The sequence below is a fragment of the Balaenoptera borealis genome (assembly GCF_965194805.1).
Source record: "Balaenoptera borealis genome assembly, chromosome: 6".
Classification (NCBI taxonomy): Eukaryota; Metazoa; Chordata; class Mammalia; order Artiodactyla; family Balaenopteridae; genus Balaenoptera; species Balaenoptera borealis.
In genome coordinates, this window is record NC_138863.1 from 20,693,892 (window position 1) to 20,712,528 (window position 18,637).

Sequence of the window (18,637 nt, forward strand, 5' to 3'; positions counted from 1 at the left end):
CTAAGATCCTGCATGCCACAAGGCTCGGCCAAAAAAATGTATATATGATTGGTTCCATTTACTCTATCATTTGTCCATCCCGTTTCAATAGTGCTTGGGGAAATTCTTTTATGATTCATGTGCAAAAGCAACCAAACCATAACTTACTTTCTCCACAGCCTGGAGTAAGCTAAAGACTAATCTACAATTAAAATAAAATACTAGGTGAAACACCTGCAAAAGTTACCATTTCTTGATCCTTAGCAAAAATATCCTAATGTAACCCTTGACAGATCCACATGACAACTTCACAGATAACAAAACCACAAGCAGATGGGATGGAGCAGAGTAAAACAAACCTTCTCCTTACAAGGAACAGCACAAAAACCCAAAGAATTTTAGCTGTAGAGTACTCCGGATTATGGGTATGTCATATGGTCGTATGCACGTGTGCACACGCACGCACGCACACACACACACACACGGCATATTAGTTTCCTGTATTAAAAAATCTTGTTTTAGCTCTTTTCCCTGGGGTCAAAAATGTACTTTTTCCCTCCTGATTCCACCTTTCTACTGAAATACAGCACCACTATCTCCAAACTTAGCACTCTTTCCCTCTCCAAGATCCAGTTAGTGAGTGTTCTGAAGCCAATTTTACCTGATTTGTTGTTTGAGGGGAAAACTATTATATCCTTTCTACAAATGAGGAAATTGAAGAAACAGAGTAAACGTGTCCAAGGTCACTAGCTAGTAAGCAATTTAAACTTCTCCTTCTGACTCTAGAATCCATGTTTTTAACCTCTATGCTACATTTTCTTGTTCTTGTCCTTGTCCTAATTTTGTTTCCAAATTAAATTTTGGGAACATTTTGCAGATTTCAGGTAAAGAAAAATTAGCATTTTGATTGAAACTGCCTTATATAGAGAATTACTTTAAAACACTTTTGTCACATAAACCAGGAATTTGTAAATGTTTAATGAGCCAAGCTGTTTCACCCCTGCTAGCAAACTTTAAGAGTAATGATCATGGGGCTTCCCTGGTGGCGCAGTGGTTGAGAGTCTGCCTGCCAATGCAGGGGACACGGGTTCGAGCCCTGGTCTGGGAAGATCCCACATGCCACGGAGCAACTAGGCCCGTGAGCCACAATTACTGAGCCTGCGCGTCTAGAGCTTGTGCTCCACAACAAGAGAGGCTGCAATAGTGAGAGGCCAGCGCACCGCGATGAGTGGCCCCCACTTGCCGTAGCTGGAGGGGGCCCTCGCACAGAAACGAAGACCCAACACAGCAATCAATCAATCAATCAATCAATAAATGGATCATCACATTAAAAAAAAAAAACTGGTTCACTCTTAAAAAAAAAGAGTAATAATAGTATCTTGCCCTTATTTCAGGGAGTGGTCAATGCACACTGGTTTAATGTACGGTCTCTATCTTCAATTAACCCACTTCTTCACTAGCTGAACCCACAAATGTACCTGAAGTTCTTTGGTGTCAGCCATACCTCCCACACTCCTTGATACTCCTTCTCAAGGGTCCTGGCTTACAGAGCTGTGACATGGCATTAACCTGACCCCTGACTCATTTTGACTCATGTATCCCAAAACATATAATCAAAGTTTCCCTTCCCTGTTGTTGAATTCTGGCCCAAACTGCTACCAACAACAAAATGGCTTTTGGTTTTCCAGAGGAAGACCGTTAACAGTGAAATTTTAAAAACTCTATACAGACTGCTTGGTTCTGGTTCTACTTCCAAATTGCTGATGTTATTTCCAATCTTAACCGAGTCCTCCCACAATTCCTTCTCAGCCCATTTTTGGTCCCAAAATTCAGTCTCTAGTCCTCTTCTCTCGCTAATAATCCTTTGAAACAAAGCTCAAGTATCCCCAGCCCTCACCTACACACCCAAAACAAAACTTGCAATTAGACGTGTTCCTGTTTTGGCTTTCTGGTGGCCTGTATACAAATAGCATTGGGTTAACCCAAAGTTCATTCCGGTTTTTCCATAACATCCTTAGGATATATTTAGAATACAATGAGATGGCCTGTAAGCTTAGAGTCTAGTAAGGAACACAGGCATTACTCTTTATACCCTGATGCAAAGTCAATTAAACAGCTTAGAAAAACAAAGGCTCAGAAAACCACTGTAAAACCAAACCAGAGGGTGGGGAAGCAGATTATGAAGGGACACTCTTGAGCTCATAAAATATAAGGCAGCCTAGTACAGTGAGAAAGCATGGATTAGGGGTCAGAAACCTCATTTCCAGCCCTACTCCTACCAGTTGCCGCCTGTAGTCTTGGAAAAGTCACTATTTTTTTTCTTATGAATTTATTTTATTTATTTATTTTTGGCTGTGTTGCGTCTTCGTCGCTCCACGTGGGCTTTCTCTAGTTGCGACGAGCAGGGGCTACTCTTCATTGCGGTGCACGGGCTTCTCATTGCAGTGGCTTCTCTTGTTGCAGAGCACAGGCTCTAGGCATGTGGGCTTCAGTAGCTGCGGCACGCGGGCTCAATAGTTGTGGCTAGTGGGCTCTAGAGCACAGGCTCAGTAGTTGTGGCTCACGGGCTTACTTGCTACATGGCATGTAGCATCTTCCTGGACCAGGGCTCGAACCCGTGTCCCCAGCACTGGCAGGCAGATTCTTAACCACAGTGCCACCGGGGAAGCCTAAAAAGTCACTATTTTTTTAGCCACAAAAATATTTACTATTTCAACAGCCTTCTAATTGGTCTCTATGTTCCCCACCCACTCTTCTTAAACTATCATAAAAAAAAAAAAACTATGTCTAGGCATATCAGCTCTGGAACCAAGAATGCATGGGTTGAAATCCCAGCTTCATCATTTACAAGTTATATAACTTTGTCATGTGTAAATGAGAATATCATCTACACTTCATTAAGCTGTTGTGGTATTTAATGATACTCCATGCTTAGAATATCCAGACTCAACAAATGTTAAATGTTACCTTACCACTTTTAAAATTCTAGTAATTCTCTATTGCCTACAGAATCACACCCAAATTCCCAAGCAAAGTAACACAAAAGCCTTCAAATAAGACTCCAAATTAGTAATCCCAGCTCCCATCATATACTCCATTCTACCACCAGGCATTACGTGGGAAACTAAGCAGAGAAGTTAAGAAACTTAACATACACCATACAAGTACCCAGGCAGTTTGGCTGAGTTGGTGCTTCTTAACCACAGCCACCAAATAATGCTTATTCAACTCCCTATGTGGATCCAAAATCCCATTCCTGCAGGCCTGTGTCAAACATTTCTACAAGGTCAATGTGTGGTTAGACAAAACACCAAAAGTTAATAGGCAGTATATGTCATCCTACCTTCAAAATATTAAAATATATATATTAACTGTGATTTTAAAACAGCTTGCATTTTTTGAACCAATGTATCTCAAAGAAATCTAACTGGCAAGTACAGACTTAGGCTCTTATTCTTATGTATCATTTGACTACTGAAAAAAAAAAGTGGATGATGACAACCCATCTCAGCATGTTTTTCCAACAAAAATTAAAAGAATTTTAATATCCAAGTCCTTTTTTAGAAAGCAAATTAATGCAATGCAAATAAGAACGTCTAACTAATAGAATTAACAACAAACCAAAGTAATTTTGTTACATAAATTAACCCATTTATTATAGGCTAGCAACGTATCAAATGGTGGCGCTTCTACTGGTCCTTCAATTCCTTCAGTCTTCTGATGGCAGACTTTACTGTGACGGCAGAAGTGGTGCTGGAAAGAAAAACAAATTTGGTTCCAAAACTAGTTAACATGTAGAATGGCAAATGAGAAATGTGCCTCATTTTTACATTATAATCTTAATGATGATGATGGTATCTATTAACAGCCACGTCTTCAGAACCTGAAGAATTAGGCAACCTCATGCATCTGATTTCTCAGACAGTAGAGCATGAAATTAACACAAAGGAATGACTACAAGAGGCTGCCTAAACTCATTAAAAGAGAACGGAGAGAATGTCAGAAGAAACTAATAAATTATAAGATGGTACGATGAGATATCAAGAAAACAATGACTAAGGCAGTAAAGCAGACTAAAGCACATTGTGGAAATGACAAAAGAATGTTTTACCACGATACTCAGGAACCGTACCTGAAAAACATATAACCACCCCACCCCACACAGCAGATGAATGCTAATTTAACCATCACAACCAAGAGAGCAACCAACTCCCCACTTCCCCTTTCATCCTCATAGATACTCCCACAGGTGCTTATATGCATATCCACATTATCATTTCAACATTTTCCAATGTTTTACATTGCTTCAATTTTAAGTTTAAATTTAACAAAAACCAACAACTTCAACTACACTAACCGAATCACTTTACTATAGGTAAGTGACTAGGGTATTGGACAGCACAAGTCCACACACTAGCTAGAGGAAAAACATGTCAACCTTCAGGGTCAGCAATGAATTCCAAGGTTAGAGGCCTTCGAGAGTGGCCTGAGTTTCCAGAAATGGATAAACTCAAAGAGTACACACAATCAATAACCAGCAGAGAGGTTTATCACAGCAAAAATATCACCTGGCCCTTGTCAGTCACAAAGCTGGAGAAGTCCAACCAATACTGTTTAGAATGGCAAAGGTGTGGTGGCCCAGATGGCCTCAATACACATACAGTTATAAGCTAACTGACCTCTTAATTTTTATAAAAACAGCCTGCCACACAAGTGTTTAGCAGTCAGCCCAACTAACAGACCTGTTAAACAAACTAGCCCATCCAGCAACAAACCTGGAATTTCGACATGGTCCAAACACTTCCAAATACCATAAAGAAATGTACTCACTTGTAGGTCCACGCACCACCAGCTACCGTTTTCATGCAGGAACCACAGTGCCAAATGCCCACAGCTCGTCGCTTCATCTTGGTCTGTAAAAGACAATCAATTTTTCCTATGACCAAAAAAAAGCCTTTTATATAATAAACGTGCAGGAGTCTCAATTACACTAGAAAACTAAAGCTGGTATATTTTATGTGGCTATTCATGTTTTTTCTAATTTCAAGTTCGCTGGTGCGAAATTTGCATTCACCATGGTGACACTGCCAGGGATGTGAAAGACCCTTCCCTCCCCCAAAAACAAGCATTGCCATAACAGTACTTTTGCACACAATAAACATACAAATATTTAACAAAAATCTCCAGCAACATCAGTAGACAAAACTTACAGAGCACGTCCCACAAAGCAGGTTCGGCTTCGGCTGGGGCTGCCAAATAATTTTTCCCCCTTTAGCTCCCAAGTAGTTTTCTTTAAATGAAAAGCGTTTGACAAAACCTGAAGTTATAAACAATACTCTTATCTCATGACTGGTCACCGGTGGTATGTGCAACTCTAACCGCTCAACAGCTTAGAACCAGCAAACCATTTATAAACTTCCTTCAAGAGCGGGCTCACTTCAGAAGGAAACCTTCCCTCCCTCTCCCCCGCCCCAGGGCCCATCCTACCTTGCCACAGAAGGAGCAAGTGTACTTGGCGTGCTGGCTGATTTCAATTTTCTTCACCATTTTCCTGAGGGAGGCACCATAACGGGTCCCGTATTTGCCCACGATTCCGACCTTCTTGGTGCGTTTCGCCTGTTAAGAATGAGACAAGAGAGAAACCAACAATATTAGGACCCAGAAACGGGGACTTCGCCCCTCCACCAAGTCCCGGGGCCTCCATACGCCATTCTTCCACCCACCCAGCCCCCGCCTGTCACGTAGCTCACCCCCATTCCACCCCATCCCGGTAAAACCAGGACCGACGCTGGGCCCGGTGCTCCGAGGGCACCCGGTTAACCCGGCCTGACGCGCCAGCCCCCGCCAAGCTGCCCCGCCCGTCCGCTCCAGGCTGCGTCCGAAAGGAGCGGCGAGGACACGGAGGCCAGGGACACGGCACAGAGCGGGCGAGCAGAGAGGTAGGTTAGGGCGAAGAAACAAACCAAAAAAAGGGCAGATGCAAGCGGATACAAATCTAGGCCTCACCCGGGACCAACACTCACCATGACGCAGCAACCTAGGTCCAAGCCCAAAGAGGAAGTGGCCAAGTGCGCAAGCGCGGTTTTAGGCGGTCAAGCGGAAGTGGAGGGATGGGAGGCCCAGCTAGGAACTGAACTCTATGGTGCGGAGGTTTTTCTCGCTCCTGGTGCCTCCCGGAGGGTGTGGCTGAACGCTGGTTTACTCTGTTTCACAAGTTGTAGCAACAAACTGTGTAGCAAAAGCACTTTAACACATCGACATTATCTGACACATATCTCACGAAATCCTGCAAAGCAGGTACGATTTCCATCATTTTTATGGACAAGATTCAGAATTTAAGTGACTTGCTCACTGGCGCTTGTCTTAGAGAAGGGCTTAGACCTTACGATTCCAAATCTCATTGCTTTCTACAGTATGCCTTCTAAAAGCGGCAGGCCCTGTGCAGGGGGCCGGCACAGAGGTGACTAAAGACCAAGGCCCCACTCGTAAATTACAGTCCAGCCAGAGAAAGCCATATGACCACATTAACAAGTTATAAAACCGATCAGAGCTCTGAAGGAAGGAAGATGGTTCCACCCGATCCTAAAACGGAAGAGCCTTGGGTTCCCTGAGGAAAGTCAGATCCGAAGGCTGGGGAGGAGCGAGCAGTCACCATGTAAGTCTTTCAGCTTCTCCCTCCATCTCAGTTCTGATGGGCTACCTCCCGCTTCATTTCAGAATCCACTCCCACGGCCCCATCCTCGGCTGTCAGGTCCCTGCCTGAAACCTTAAGCCCCAGCATCTCACTCTTGAACCACATCTATTAGCTTTCCTTCCAGCTCCTTCATAAGGGTCAGCAGAGAAGAGCTAGGTTTCTGGTTAAGGCCAGGAAGTGAAGGGTATGTTCAAATAAAGTGTCTGGGAACATGCAGAACACGCTCTTGAAAGTTTTGCTGCCTTTTCTCATAAGATGGTTACGCCCGAGTAGAGGAAGCTCAGAGAATTTTGAAATAAAAGTGGAAGGGAGGATCCATGATTTAGGAGATAAGAAAGACCATGAGGGCAGAAAGGCATTGTGGGAATACTTGACCTTGTTTACAATCAGAATTCAGGTTAAAAAATGGCTTCAGTTCACAAATGATTGTGCATGTGTTCATGGCTCCTCACAAGTATATTAAAATTCCACAAGCCACCCGGCTTCAGCAGACAATTAACCACCAAAACTCGCTATTCAATATGGGCAGGGAAATTAAAAACTGGTTCTCTAGTTTGTTCTCTTGGATCCCACAAGGCATAAAAAACTTTCTGGCAGGAGGTTTTCATTTTCTTATAACCCTTTTCTTTTCAGTCATACTGATTTATGCTATATTTCGTCTAGTACTCCATTGTTTTCCCTACTGTTGTAAACCTGTGACTAAGACTTTTTGGTCAAAGGAGACCTGGGACCAACAGGTCCGACCTTCCACTCTAATAATAGAGAAACATGTTAAACTTTAACCCTGAGATGAACAAAAATACACACCCAAAAAGAATGGCTTCTTGGTAGGGGTGACCGCCTCCCCGCCTGGTCAACAGTTAAAGAAGCCCTCCCAAAGTCAACCTGGTTCCTTCCCTTTCTAGGCCCTTTAAGGCTGTTGTTGTTCTTCCCTTTTTGGCCCGTGTTTGTTTAACCTTTTGGTTAAGTTTGTGTCTTCTAGGCTCCAACAGTTTGAAGTAAGGCTCATGATGGCTCAAGGAATTCAACCCATTCCAGCAGAGAGAGGCCCAGGTCCCTACAGGTCCTTGGAACAGTCAGTGAGGGACTTCTGCATCTCTAGGGTAGGCTAGGGTCTGCGGCCCATGTCCAGCAGGAAGAAGTTTCAGAAGAAGAGACCTTCGGCCCCTTACCCCTTAAGAATAAGTGTGTAGAATCTCTCCGGGGGAATGAGACAGGCTGCGACCTGGGACCCTTTGCTGCTGTGCTTGCACCTGGACACACCTCTCCTCCAGCAACAAAATACAAAGAAACTGTATGGGACTAAAAATAACTGCGTGCATGACCAAGTGGGGCAAATTCTGGACAAAAGATACAAAAGACAAAAAAAGCCCAACTGCCATTTCTGAAGAGCCAGGAGCAAAAACTGGGTGCAGGGAGCAAAGGCAAGGTACTGAGCATGCCCCCTGCACTCAACACCACCAGAGGGGTGGGCAAAACACCTAAGCCTCCCCTCCGGCCCGACCCCTGGACACAGCCCTACCCTCACCCCATATTAGGAACCAGCTCTCCCCACCCCCGCAGTTCCCGAGCAAGCAAGGAAACCTGTTGTTAGTTCTCGCTCCTCCTTGCTGCAGCAGGGGCCGCAGTAAAACCTTACCTGACAAATTAAAAAAAACAAAAACCACACACCTTGCAGACAGTTACATACTTCGAATTTCATACGGTTACGATCTTTCAACCCTTCAGGATTTGAGTACAGGATGGGTAGAGTTGTTACCGACCAGGGTTCTTGGCCTCCGTAATCAATAGAAATTGATCAGAGGCCAGACAAGAAATTCAGGCAAGGCTTTATTGGCGGAGGGGTGGCTTAGAAGGTGTTGTGTGCAGGCGCATGTGCAGTACCCTGCTTTTGCTCCTGGCTCTTCAAAAGTAGCAGGTGGGTTTTTTGGTCTCTTTGTATCTTTTGTGCAGAATTTGCCCTAGCTGTGCATGCACGCAGTTATTTTTAGTTCAATATAGTTTCTTTGTATTTTGTTGTCCAGATGCAAGCACTGCAGCAAAGGGCCCCAGGTCCTAGCCTGTCTCACTGGGGCTCAAAGCAGCAGAAGTGATAACAATAATGCCAGATGGCATGTTCTGGAAGGTACCATATGGTGGGCACTGTTCTGAGTATTTTACATGGATGTTCACATTTACTTTTCACTATGATCCTTAGAGATAGGAAGAATCATTATCTTCATCATTAGGATAAAGAGAGGAGGTCTTATGTAATGGTTAGGAACATAGGTCTGGTTTCAAAGCAGGGCTCTGCTATTTACCCCTTGTGAGACCTCTGATAAGTTATTTTACTTTTCTCTGTGTCGGTTTCCTCAACTGTAAAATCTGAATAATTATAATACCTACCTCATGATGTTGTTGTAAAGAGCCAATGAGTTAAACACATGACAGGCGTTTGCCACAGTGCCTGGAACATAGTAAACACTATACAGTTGTAACTATTACGGTTATTATTTCAGATGGAGAGACTACCACTCAGAGAAGTTAAGTGCTTTGTCCAAGGACACACAGCAATGTGGTGGAACTAGAACTCAAATCCACATCTATCTGACCCCAAAGTAAGTTCTGTTAATTGTTGTCTTGTATCACTCCAAGTCATAATATTTAGTGCACTGAACAAAATCATAGCAGAAGACATTCTTAACTTGAAATCGGGTCTCTGGCACTTGGTCCAGGGCAGGCTCTCTGACTACCTTGTGGTATGACTTTGGGTTAGCCATGGTCCCTGCATGGCCTGGAGAACCACCTCCCTGCCTCCCAGCACTGACCATCTTTACAACGAGGGGCTGGACAAGATGACCTCTAGGGTCCCATCCAGTTCTTGTGTTCTATGATTCCAGGAAGAGTTTCCAGACTTTGAGTGCTGTGGGGGCAGCGGACTGACTGGGCAATTTGTGTTGTCACTATCCTGTAGACTTTTTGTGTGGAACAAAAGCAGTTCTCTCTTTACCCTCCCCGTTCTGTTATGCCAGCTCTGGCTATGTAATTCCAGAGAAAAAGCAAAAAGTCTACTTTTCTGTGGTTGTGGGTAGTGGGAATATTTAAATTGAGTTTTGTTTTTATACATTTCTGCATTTTCTAATTATCTTTTATAATGAGTATGTATTTATAATTGAAAAAAAATTTTTTAAGTCCATTCGCAGTGGGTACACCTAGCTCTCATCATGGTTTCTAATATCATTCTATTACACGATGAAAGGAACCAGGGCTCCTTGGAGAAATGACTGATTCTAGGACTGGGGCAGAACATGTACAAGATGAGCCTGGAGCATCTTGTAGTGCCAGAAAGTAAAGGAGTGCTCTAAAAGCAAGAAGCAGAAAAACCCTACTGTGATGGAGCTACGTCAAAGAGCCACGGGAACCAACTGAAAGAACTCCCAATGGATAAGTCTGGAAATTTTTGAGCAAAAAATAAAGTTTTATTGATTTTTAACCCAAAGTAGAAAATAGATGTCCATGAGTTCATGCTGATATAAATAAAATGGTTGAATAAATAAATAAATAAATGGGGGAGAAGAGGCAAATCTCTCTTGCAGAAGAATTCTAGATAATTTTTGTGGATTCTGTGCCCTCTAGGAAGGGGGCTATAACTCCTCACTCCCTAAGTGTGGGCTGTGCAGAGTGACTTCTTCCAAGGAGCACAAAAACGGGGAAAAAAGAGTAACTTTAGAGTGGAGAAACCTGCCAAGTCAAGGTCAATATCAAACAGTCGTAAAGCATGGAGAGACTATGTCCCTCTGATACGATGTGATGACAATGGCACTTTATTTTTGTGATCCTCCTCCCCCAAACCCATAACCCCAGTCTAGTCACGAAAAAAAATCAGACAGGGCTTCCCTGGTGGCGCAGTGGTTGAGAGTCCGCCTGCCAATGCAGGGGACGCGGGTTCGAGCCCTGGTCTGGGAGGATCCCACGTGCCGCGGAGCAGCTGGGCCCGTGGGCCACAACTGCTGGGCCTGCACGTCTGGAGCCTCTGCTCCGCAACAAGAGAGGCCGCGACGGTGAGAGGCCCGCGCACAGAAGCGAAGACCAAACACAGCCAAAAATAAATAAATAAATAAATAAATTTATATATATTAAAAAAAAAAAAATCAGACAAATTCCAATAGTGGGGTGTCCTACAAAATACTTGACCGGCACTCCCCCCAAACTGTTAAGATAGATCATAAAAAGCAAGAGTCTGAGAAACTGTCACAGCCAAGGGGAGCTTAAGGAGACATGATGACTAAATGTAAAAATGAGATCCTGGAACAGAAAAAGACGTTAAGTAAAAACTAAGGCGCTCTGAATAAACTATAGATTTAAGTTAATAATAATGTATCAATATTGGTTCATTGATTATAATGAATGTACCATACTAATGTAAGATGTTAATAACAGGGGGAACTGGGTGAGAAAGTATATGGGAACTGTCTGTACTATCTCTTCAATTTCTTTATAAATCTAAAACTTTTCTAAAAATAAAGTCTATTTGAAAAACAACAAGCCAAGGTCACCACAAGTCAACTCCATGAAGACAGGGCCTCAGTTGTCCACCTCTGCATCGCAGGACTGAGCACAGAGCCTGGCACATCAGTGGTAATGGATATGTATTGAGTGAGGAAGTGTTACCTTGGATGGTATAATGGTGACGATGGGTTTTAAGGGTTTTATTTATCTGGGCTTCTCTGCCTTACAAGGTCAATCCACTTATGTTAGAACTAAAGAAAGGCTTTAGAGATAACATAGCTCCAACTGGAAACTGAAGCCCAGCGAGGTCAAATGACTTTCCCAAGGTCATATAGCCAATAAATGACTTCCAGACTAGTGCTCTTTCTACTGTATCACAAGATTCAAGCTGTTTCCTCAGCTGCAAAATGAGTATACCATAACTTCTAAGGTTCTTGGGAAGATAATAATAATAATTATTCTTTGATAATAATAATAATAATAATTTCTTTGAGGTACCTAGTGGGCATTTCTAAATGATGGCTATTATTGTTGAGATGGTGATGATGATACTTGATTTTAATGTCTCTTGATGCCTTTTCAGTCCTCTTTTCTGTTCTGCCACACTCAGGGAACTTCAACATATCTGCTTTCTACTTCTTAAAAATATGCACATCTCTTGTCTCCTTAATTTCTTTAGCTTGAGCACAATGAGACTATTATAGTCATGGCTACTGCCGCCGACTACATGGCTACGGCCGATGGAGTAGGGTGTGCTCAGTGTCCCTCAATTTCACCAGAGGCTCCACCCACACATTCTCTGTCCCTGTAGGGTGGAGGATGGCAAGGGGCCAAGAGAGCAAGTCTCCTCCAGAAGAGAAACACACTGCCTTTGGGGGACGATTTCTGGAAACCTTTCCACCCAAACTATGCCCTATCTCCAGAAAACTGTAAATTAAAACGTATTAGTGCAAACAAACAGGACTGGTGAAGGAGTGTTGAGAAACAAGCACTTGGAAGTTCCCTGGTTGTCCAGTGGTTAGGACTCAGCACTTTCACTGTGGTGGCCTGGGTTCAATCCCTGGTCAGGGAACTAAAATCCTGCAAGCCGTGTGGCTCAGCCAAAAAACAAACAAAAAAAAACCCCAAGCACTCTCTTGGCCCTCCTGTTCCAGTCTGTGCCTCTAGGCCAGGCAGGAGTGGTGCTTACTAGTCCAGGGTGGGTGGGTAAGCACGGCCAGCCTCGCACTGGGGCAGCCCGAGCTGAGGTGAGCTCTCCTGGGCTGGCTCTAGAGTCTAGTTCAGATCATCTTTCAGCACATTTACCATCGCCCACCCCATCTCCTGTATAGCCTCCTATGTGTCTGGCCTTCAAAGGGACACAGAGAGCAAGAGAAGAGAGGATGCATGAGTAGAAATGCAGTAGAGTGCCTGAAAATGAGACACTCCATTATAAGAGGAAGTCGTTGGGACTCCCTTGGTGGCGCAGTGGTTAAGAATCCGCGTGCCAATGCAGGGGACACAGGTTCGATTCCTGGTCCGGAAAGATCCCACACGCCGCGGAACAACTAAACCGTGCGCCACAACTACTGAGCCTGAGCTCTAGAGCCCATGTGCCACAACTACGTAAGCCCGCACGCCTAGAGCCCGTGCTCCGCAACGAGAGACGTCACTGCAATGAGAAGCCCGTGCACCGCAACAAAGAGTAGCCCCGCTCGCTGAAACTGGAGAAAGCCCGCGCGCAGCAACGAAGACCCAAGGCAGCCATAAATAAATAAATAAATAAAAGAGGAAATTGTTTATGTTCAGAGCAGTGTTTTCAAAACTCAACACTTCTCTTTAAATAGCAAGCTTGAGGATGTACAAATAGCACTCTCATGAAATCAGCCCTAAGTGACTTCAGAGAATTGTGCGTGGAGTCTCAATTTGTCTTATCTGTGGGCTAATAAATCTCCATCCCCATTAGAGGATCATCAGGTGTAGAAGTTGTTAACTGTGATGTGTGCCCATAAAAGTCTCAGTCAAAAGCTCTGCTGAGTCACCCCTCCTCCACAGGAGCCCTCAAAATTCACTTTTTGCCTTTAGAAAAATAAATGAGTTAAAAGTTGCCTCCAGAGAAGAGTTCTTGTAGCTGCTGCATTGACCAGTTCTCTTGGGGGCATATGGAACATTTTATTCTTGAAAGAAATCTGAGGTGCAAGCATCATCCTACATTCATCTCCTGCTGGAGACAGAAAGGGCTTATCCCGGGGTCCCAGGGCCCATGTTGTTTCTTCACTTTGTGCCTGAAGAGCTCTTGCTCGCCCTTCTCTGATGGCCATAGACAAGAGCAAAGTCTGCATAGAACTGTCAAAGAGTACTGTAAGCCAGGCTCCCCTGGGAAGAGCCGACTCAGCAAGAGGAGGGAGAGGCTGCCAAGGCCAAGGCCTGGACACCTGGAAAGAATCAGCTGTCTGAATTGGATTCAGCGCATGGATTCCTTCCTTCCTCTCTTCTCTCTACAAATTTACTTTAAATTCATTCTAGTGGTTGGTTGTTTTTTGAATGGACATTTCATAGAGAATTGACACAGGCAGTTAAATCCATCAGGATGGGAGTTACCTCGGCAACTCTTAGAAGGGATAAGGGAGAGCAATATGAAACAATGGCATGAAACAATGAAATGTATTATGTAAAATGAGCCATTGTCAGTATGAAGCATTTGATACAATTTTTATAAAAGCAAATTCTATGTATATTTACACAGATTTGTATACATAGGGAATAAGTTACCGATGGCTTCATCCCAAATTGTTTGTATTAGTTATTACCTCTAGGAAATAGGGCTAGGAGTAGGAGGGATGAGGATGTAGGACTTTCATTTTTTTATTTAGGCATTTCTAGATTAGTTCATTTTTCTATAAAATTTATAGTAGTGAATAGAGCAGTGGCTGAAGGGACAGGCTTTTCAATAAATGGTGCTGAGATAACTGCATATTCATATGGAAAAATATTAACCTTGACCTTATCTCACTCCATGTGCAAAAATAAACTCCAGTTGGATTGTACATCTAAACATTAAAAGCAAAACAATATAGCTTCTAGAAGATATTATATTCATAACTTTGGGGTCATGGTTACACAGGTTTTTATTTTATAAATATTTTAAATAATATTTAAATAATATTTAATAATATTATAATTATTTTATAATATTTTGTTAAGCTGTAAATTTGTTTCATGAACTCTTTCGTATGTTCTGTTTCATCCCCCAAAAGAGGGGTTAAAAGGAAGAGGAAGAGTGCTTGGTACTCACTGTATCTGTTGAATGGCTTGGCGGGGGTGGGATGTGGGCAGAGGGTGTTACAAAATCAGATAACTGTTAGCTGTCATAATACCCCAAAGACCATGACTCACAGGCTTCTCAATGCTTTCTGCTATGATGAGGAATCCATTTCTTTCGCTGAGACCCGCCCCCCGGAAGACGCAGCACCAAAATAAAACATAGGTATGAGAGACTGAGCCAGTGAATCCTCCTTAAGCAGCTTCTAAGCCTTTTTTTACATTGTAATCCTGAACTTGGTAAGAAGTCAGAGGATAGGGTAAAAAAATAAGGATACACTTCTTTTCATCCCCTTTGCAGGTTAAATTTCACTTAAAAAGAGCTTCAGAAAACATCGTTTCCAATAGACAAGAATGCACAGATAAGGCAAAACCCAAGAGCCGGGAGGGAGGGGACGGCACCTCCAGATCTGTTTCTCAGCTCTCCCTCTGACCTAGAAAAAGGCTCGTGGGAAGCCAAGACGGAAAAGACATGATTAATTCAAGCACAAGCGGATCAAGGCTAACAGGCTGCCTTTTGGAGTCTTCCTGACGCCAGCCCTAGAGGCAGAAATTAACCAGGGTCATTCAGGGAGCAAGACTTCACTTGCTGACTGGGTGAGCAGAGGCAGAGCAGCTGCAGGGGGCCTTTAAGGGGAACATTGATGGCGGGGAGAGGAGTGGTATGAGATGCCCCCAGATTTTCTTCATTCTAACTGACCTTTCCAGAAAACATGGGAGGCCACTCTCTCTGTGTGGCAGGCCTGGGGTGAGTGCAGCAGGTTATCTGTTAATTTAACTTAGAAGTGATTCTTCTAAGTGGCACTGTATGTCTCAAAATCACCTACACGTTCATTTTTCCTTTGAAGTGTACCCCCTGTATCCCAGCCATATCCCTGGAGTAAGGAGGGACTATTAATAGAAGTAGGAAATGAGATCCTAAGCAATTAAAGAACTTGACTAAACGCCGCCAGTGGAGCCCATGGAAAAGCTGTACCCACACTCCCCAGAGACTCTGATGAGGGTGGAGGGAGCAGCAGGCAGGAGGCAGCATCTCTGCTGACGTCCACAGACTCACAGGAGAGGGCTTCTGAACGTTTCTCAAGCTGTGAGATGTGAGTGCATCGAGCAGAGGCTACGGAGAGGCAGTGGGGCCGGCCGGGAAGAAATGCTCCTTTCTGAAACTCAGGATCGGACTGTGATCCAAAACCTTTTTCCTTCTCGGCCCTTAACTCATTCCTAAGGACTTTTCCCTAATGAAGTGACTATATTGTTTCCATGAATGAGCTCCCAAGACTGCAAAAATCACATGGGCAAAGTTTATGTAGGATTGCTAGCATTTCTTTTTGCATAGGTTCTGTCCCCATTGGCCCACCTCCCAGCAGGCCACCCGGTGCACAAATGAACGTGTCCTTCTCCATATCTGCGTTGATCACTGTGTCCACTGCAGATTATGAACCTCCGAGGCCAATAGCCATGAAGTGATGTAATTGGCTTTCCAGAGCTCCCACTCTTGAAGGGACTTAATACAGCTTATCTGATGAAACAGCAGCCACTGCTCTATGTTAATTACTCTTAGGAAAACATTTAAGTTGCTATTTAGGGGAAAATTATAGTAAAATTTATTTACTTATTTATTTATGAATTTTATTTTATTTTTTTATATACAGCAGGTTCTTATTAGTTATCTATTTTATACATATTAGTGTATACATGTCAATCCCAATCTCCCAATTCATCCCACCACCACCCCCCCACTTTCCCCCCTTGGTGTCCATACGTTTGTCCTCTACATCTGTCTCTATTTCTGCCCTGCAAACCGGTTCATCTGTACCATTTTTCTAGGTTCTACATATATGCGTTAATATACGAAATTTGTTTTTCACCTTCTGACTTACTTCACTCTGTATGACATCTCTAGATCCATCCACGTCTCTACAAATGACCCAATTTCGTTCCTTTTTATGGCTGAGTAATGTTCCATTGTATATATGTACCACATCTTCATTATCCATTCATCTGTCAATGAGCATTTAGGTTGCTTCCATGACCTGGCTATTGTAAATAGTGCTGCAATGAACATTGGGGTGCATGTGTCTTTTTGAATTATGGTTTTCTCTGGGTATATGCCCAGTAGTGGGATTGCCAGTTCATATGGTAGTTCTATTTTTAGTTCTTTAAGGACCTTCCATACTGTTCTCCATAGTGGCTGTATCAATTTACATTCCCATCAACAGTGCAAGACGGTTCCCTTTTCTCCACACCCTCTTCAGCATTTGTTGTTTGTAGATTTTCTGATGATGCCCATTCTAACTGGTGTGAGGTGATACCTCATTGTAGTTTTGATTTGCATTTCTCTAATGATTAATGATGTTGAGCATTCTTTCATGTGTCTGTTGGCCATCTGTATATCTTCTTTGGAGAAATGTCTATTTAGGTCTTCTGCCCATTTTTGGATTGGGTTGTTTGTTTTTTTGTTATTGAGCTGCATGAGCTGCTTGTAAATCTTGGAGATTAATCCTTTGTCAGTTGCTTCATTTGCAAATAGTTTCTCTCATTCTGAGGGTTGTCTTTTCATCTTGTTTGTAGTTTCCTTTGCTTTGCAAAAGCTTTTAAGTTTCATTAGGTCCCATTTGTTTATTTTTGTTTTTATTTCCATTACTCTAGGAGGTGGATCAAAAAAGATCTTGCTGTGATTTATGTCAAAGAGTGTTCTTCCTATGTTTTCCTCTAAGAGTTTTATAGTGTCTGGTCTTACATTTAGGTCTCTAATCCATTTTGAGTTTATTTTTGTGTATGGTGTTAGGGAGTGTTCTAATTTCATTCTTTTACATGTAGTTGTCCAGTTTTCCCAGCACCACTTATTGAAGAGACTGTCTTTTCTCCATTGTATATCCTTGCCTCCTTTGTCATAGATTAGTTGACCATAGGTACGTGGGTTTATCTCTGGCCTTTCTATCCTGTTGCATTGATCTATATTTCTGTTCTTATGCCAGTACCATATTGTCTTGATTACTGTAACTTTGTAGTATAGTCTGAAGTCAGGGAGCCTGATTCCTCCAGCTCCGTTTTCTTTCCCTCAAGACTTCTTTGGCTATTTGGGGTCTTTTGTGTCTCCATACAAATTTTAAGATTTTTTGTTCTAGTTCTGTAAAAAATGCCACTGGTAATTTGATAGGGATTGCATTGAATCTGTAGATTGCTTTGGGTAGTATAGTCATTTTCACAACGTTGATTCTTCCAATCCAAGAACATGGTATATCTCTCCATCTGTTTGTGTCATCTTTGATTTCTTTCATCAGTGTCTTATAATTTTCTGAGTACAGGTCTTTTGTCTCCTTAGGTAGGTTTATTCCTAGGTATTTTATTCTTTTTGTTGCAATGGTGAATGGGATTGTTTCCTTAATTTCTCTTTCTGATCTTTCATTGTTAGTGTATAGGAATGCAAGAGATTTCTGTGCATTAATTTTGTATCCTGCAACTTTACCAAATTCATTGATTAGCTCTAGTAGTTTTCTGGTGGCATCTTTAGGATTCTCTATGTATAGTATCATGTCATCTGCAGACAGTGACAGTTTTATTCCTTCTTTTCCAATTTGGATTCCTTTTATTTCTTTTTCTTCTCTGATTGCCATGGCTAGGACTTCCAAAACTATGTTTAATAATAGTGGTGAGGGTACTTCCCTGGTGGCACAGTGGTTAAGAATCTGCCTGCCAAGGCAGGGACACAGGTTCCAGCCCTGGTCCGGGAACATCCCACATGCTGTGGAGCAACTAAGCCTATGCGCCACAACTACTGAGCCTGCGCTCTAGAGCCTGCAAGACACAACTACTGAGCCCACGTGCCACAGCTACTGAAGCCCGTGTGCCTAGAGCCCATGCTCCACAACAAGAGAAGCCACTACAATGAGAAGCCTGCACACTGCAACGAAGACCCAACACAGCCAAAAAAAAAAAACAATAGTGCTGAGAGTGGACATCCTTGTCTTGTTCCTGATCTTAGAGGAAATGCTTTCAGTTTTTCACCATTGAGAATGATGTTTGCTGTGGGTTTGTCCTATATGGCCTTTATTATGTTGAGGTAGGTTCCCTCTATGCCCACTTTCTGGAGAGTTTTTATCATAAATGGGTGTTGAATTTTGTCAAAAGCTTTTTCTGCATCTATTGAGATGATCATATGGTTTTTATTCTTCAATT

At 42.9% G+C, this 18,637-nt stretch overlaps 1 protein-coding gene and 1 long non-coding RNA gene across 4 annotated transcripts; one reads left to right on the top strand and one right to left on the bottom strand.

The window, feature by feature from the left end:
• Window positions 1-3,608: 3,608 nt before the first annotated feature.
• Window positions 3,609-6,122, bottom strand: RPL37A (ribosomal protein L37a). Of its 2 annotated transcripts, none has more exons than XM_082397694.1 (4): window positions 6,003-6,122; window positions 5,467-5,595; window positions 4,810-4,892; window positions 3,609-3,732 (listed from the first exon to the last, which is right to left on the bottom strand). In XM_082397694.1, the coding sequence occupies exons 1-4, from the start codon at window positions 6,003-6,005 to the stop codon at window positions 3,669-3,671; spliced, it is 279 nt and encodes a 92-aa protein (XP_082253820.1). In that variant the 5' UTR covers window positions 6,006-6,122; the 3' UTR covers window positions 3,609-3,668. The 2 variants fall into 2 exon arrangements, with proteins under 2 accessions (XP_082253820.1, XP_082253819.1); XM_082397693.1 differs by lacking the exon at window positions 6,003-6,122 and adding an exon at window positions 5,730-5,752.
• A 119-nt stretch (window positions 6,123-6,241) lies between these two features.
• Window positions 6,242-10,535, top strand: LOC309631377. 2 transcript variants are annotated; one of them, XR_014246231.1, is made up of 3 exons: window positions 6,242-7,776; window positions 9,172-9,270; window positions 9,912-10,535. It is a non-coding gene; the product is annotated as an uncharacterized lncRNA (long non-coding RNA). The 2 variants fall into 2 exon arrangements; XR_014246232.1 differs by having other exon boundaries at window positions 6,242-6,634; window positions 7,642-7,776; window positions 9,172-10,535.
• The last annotated feature ends 8,102 nt before the right edge of the window (window positions 10,536-18,637 follow it).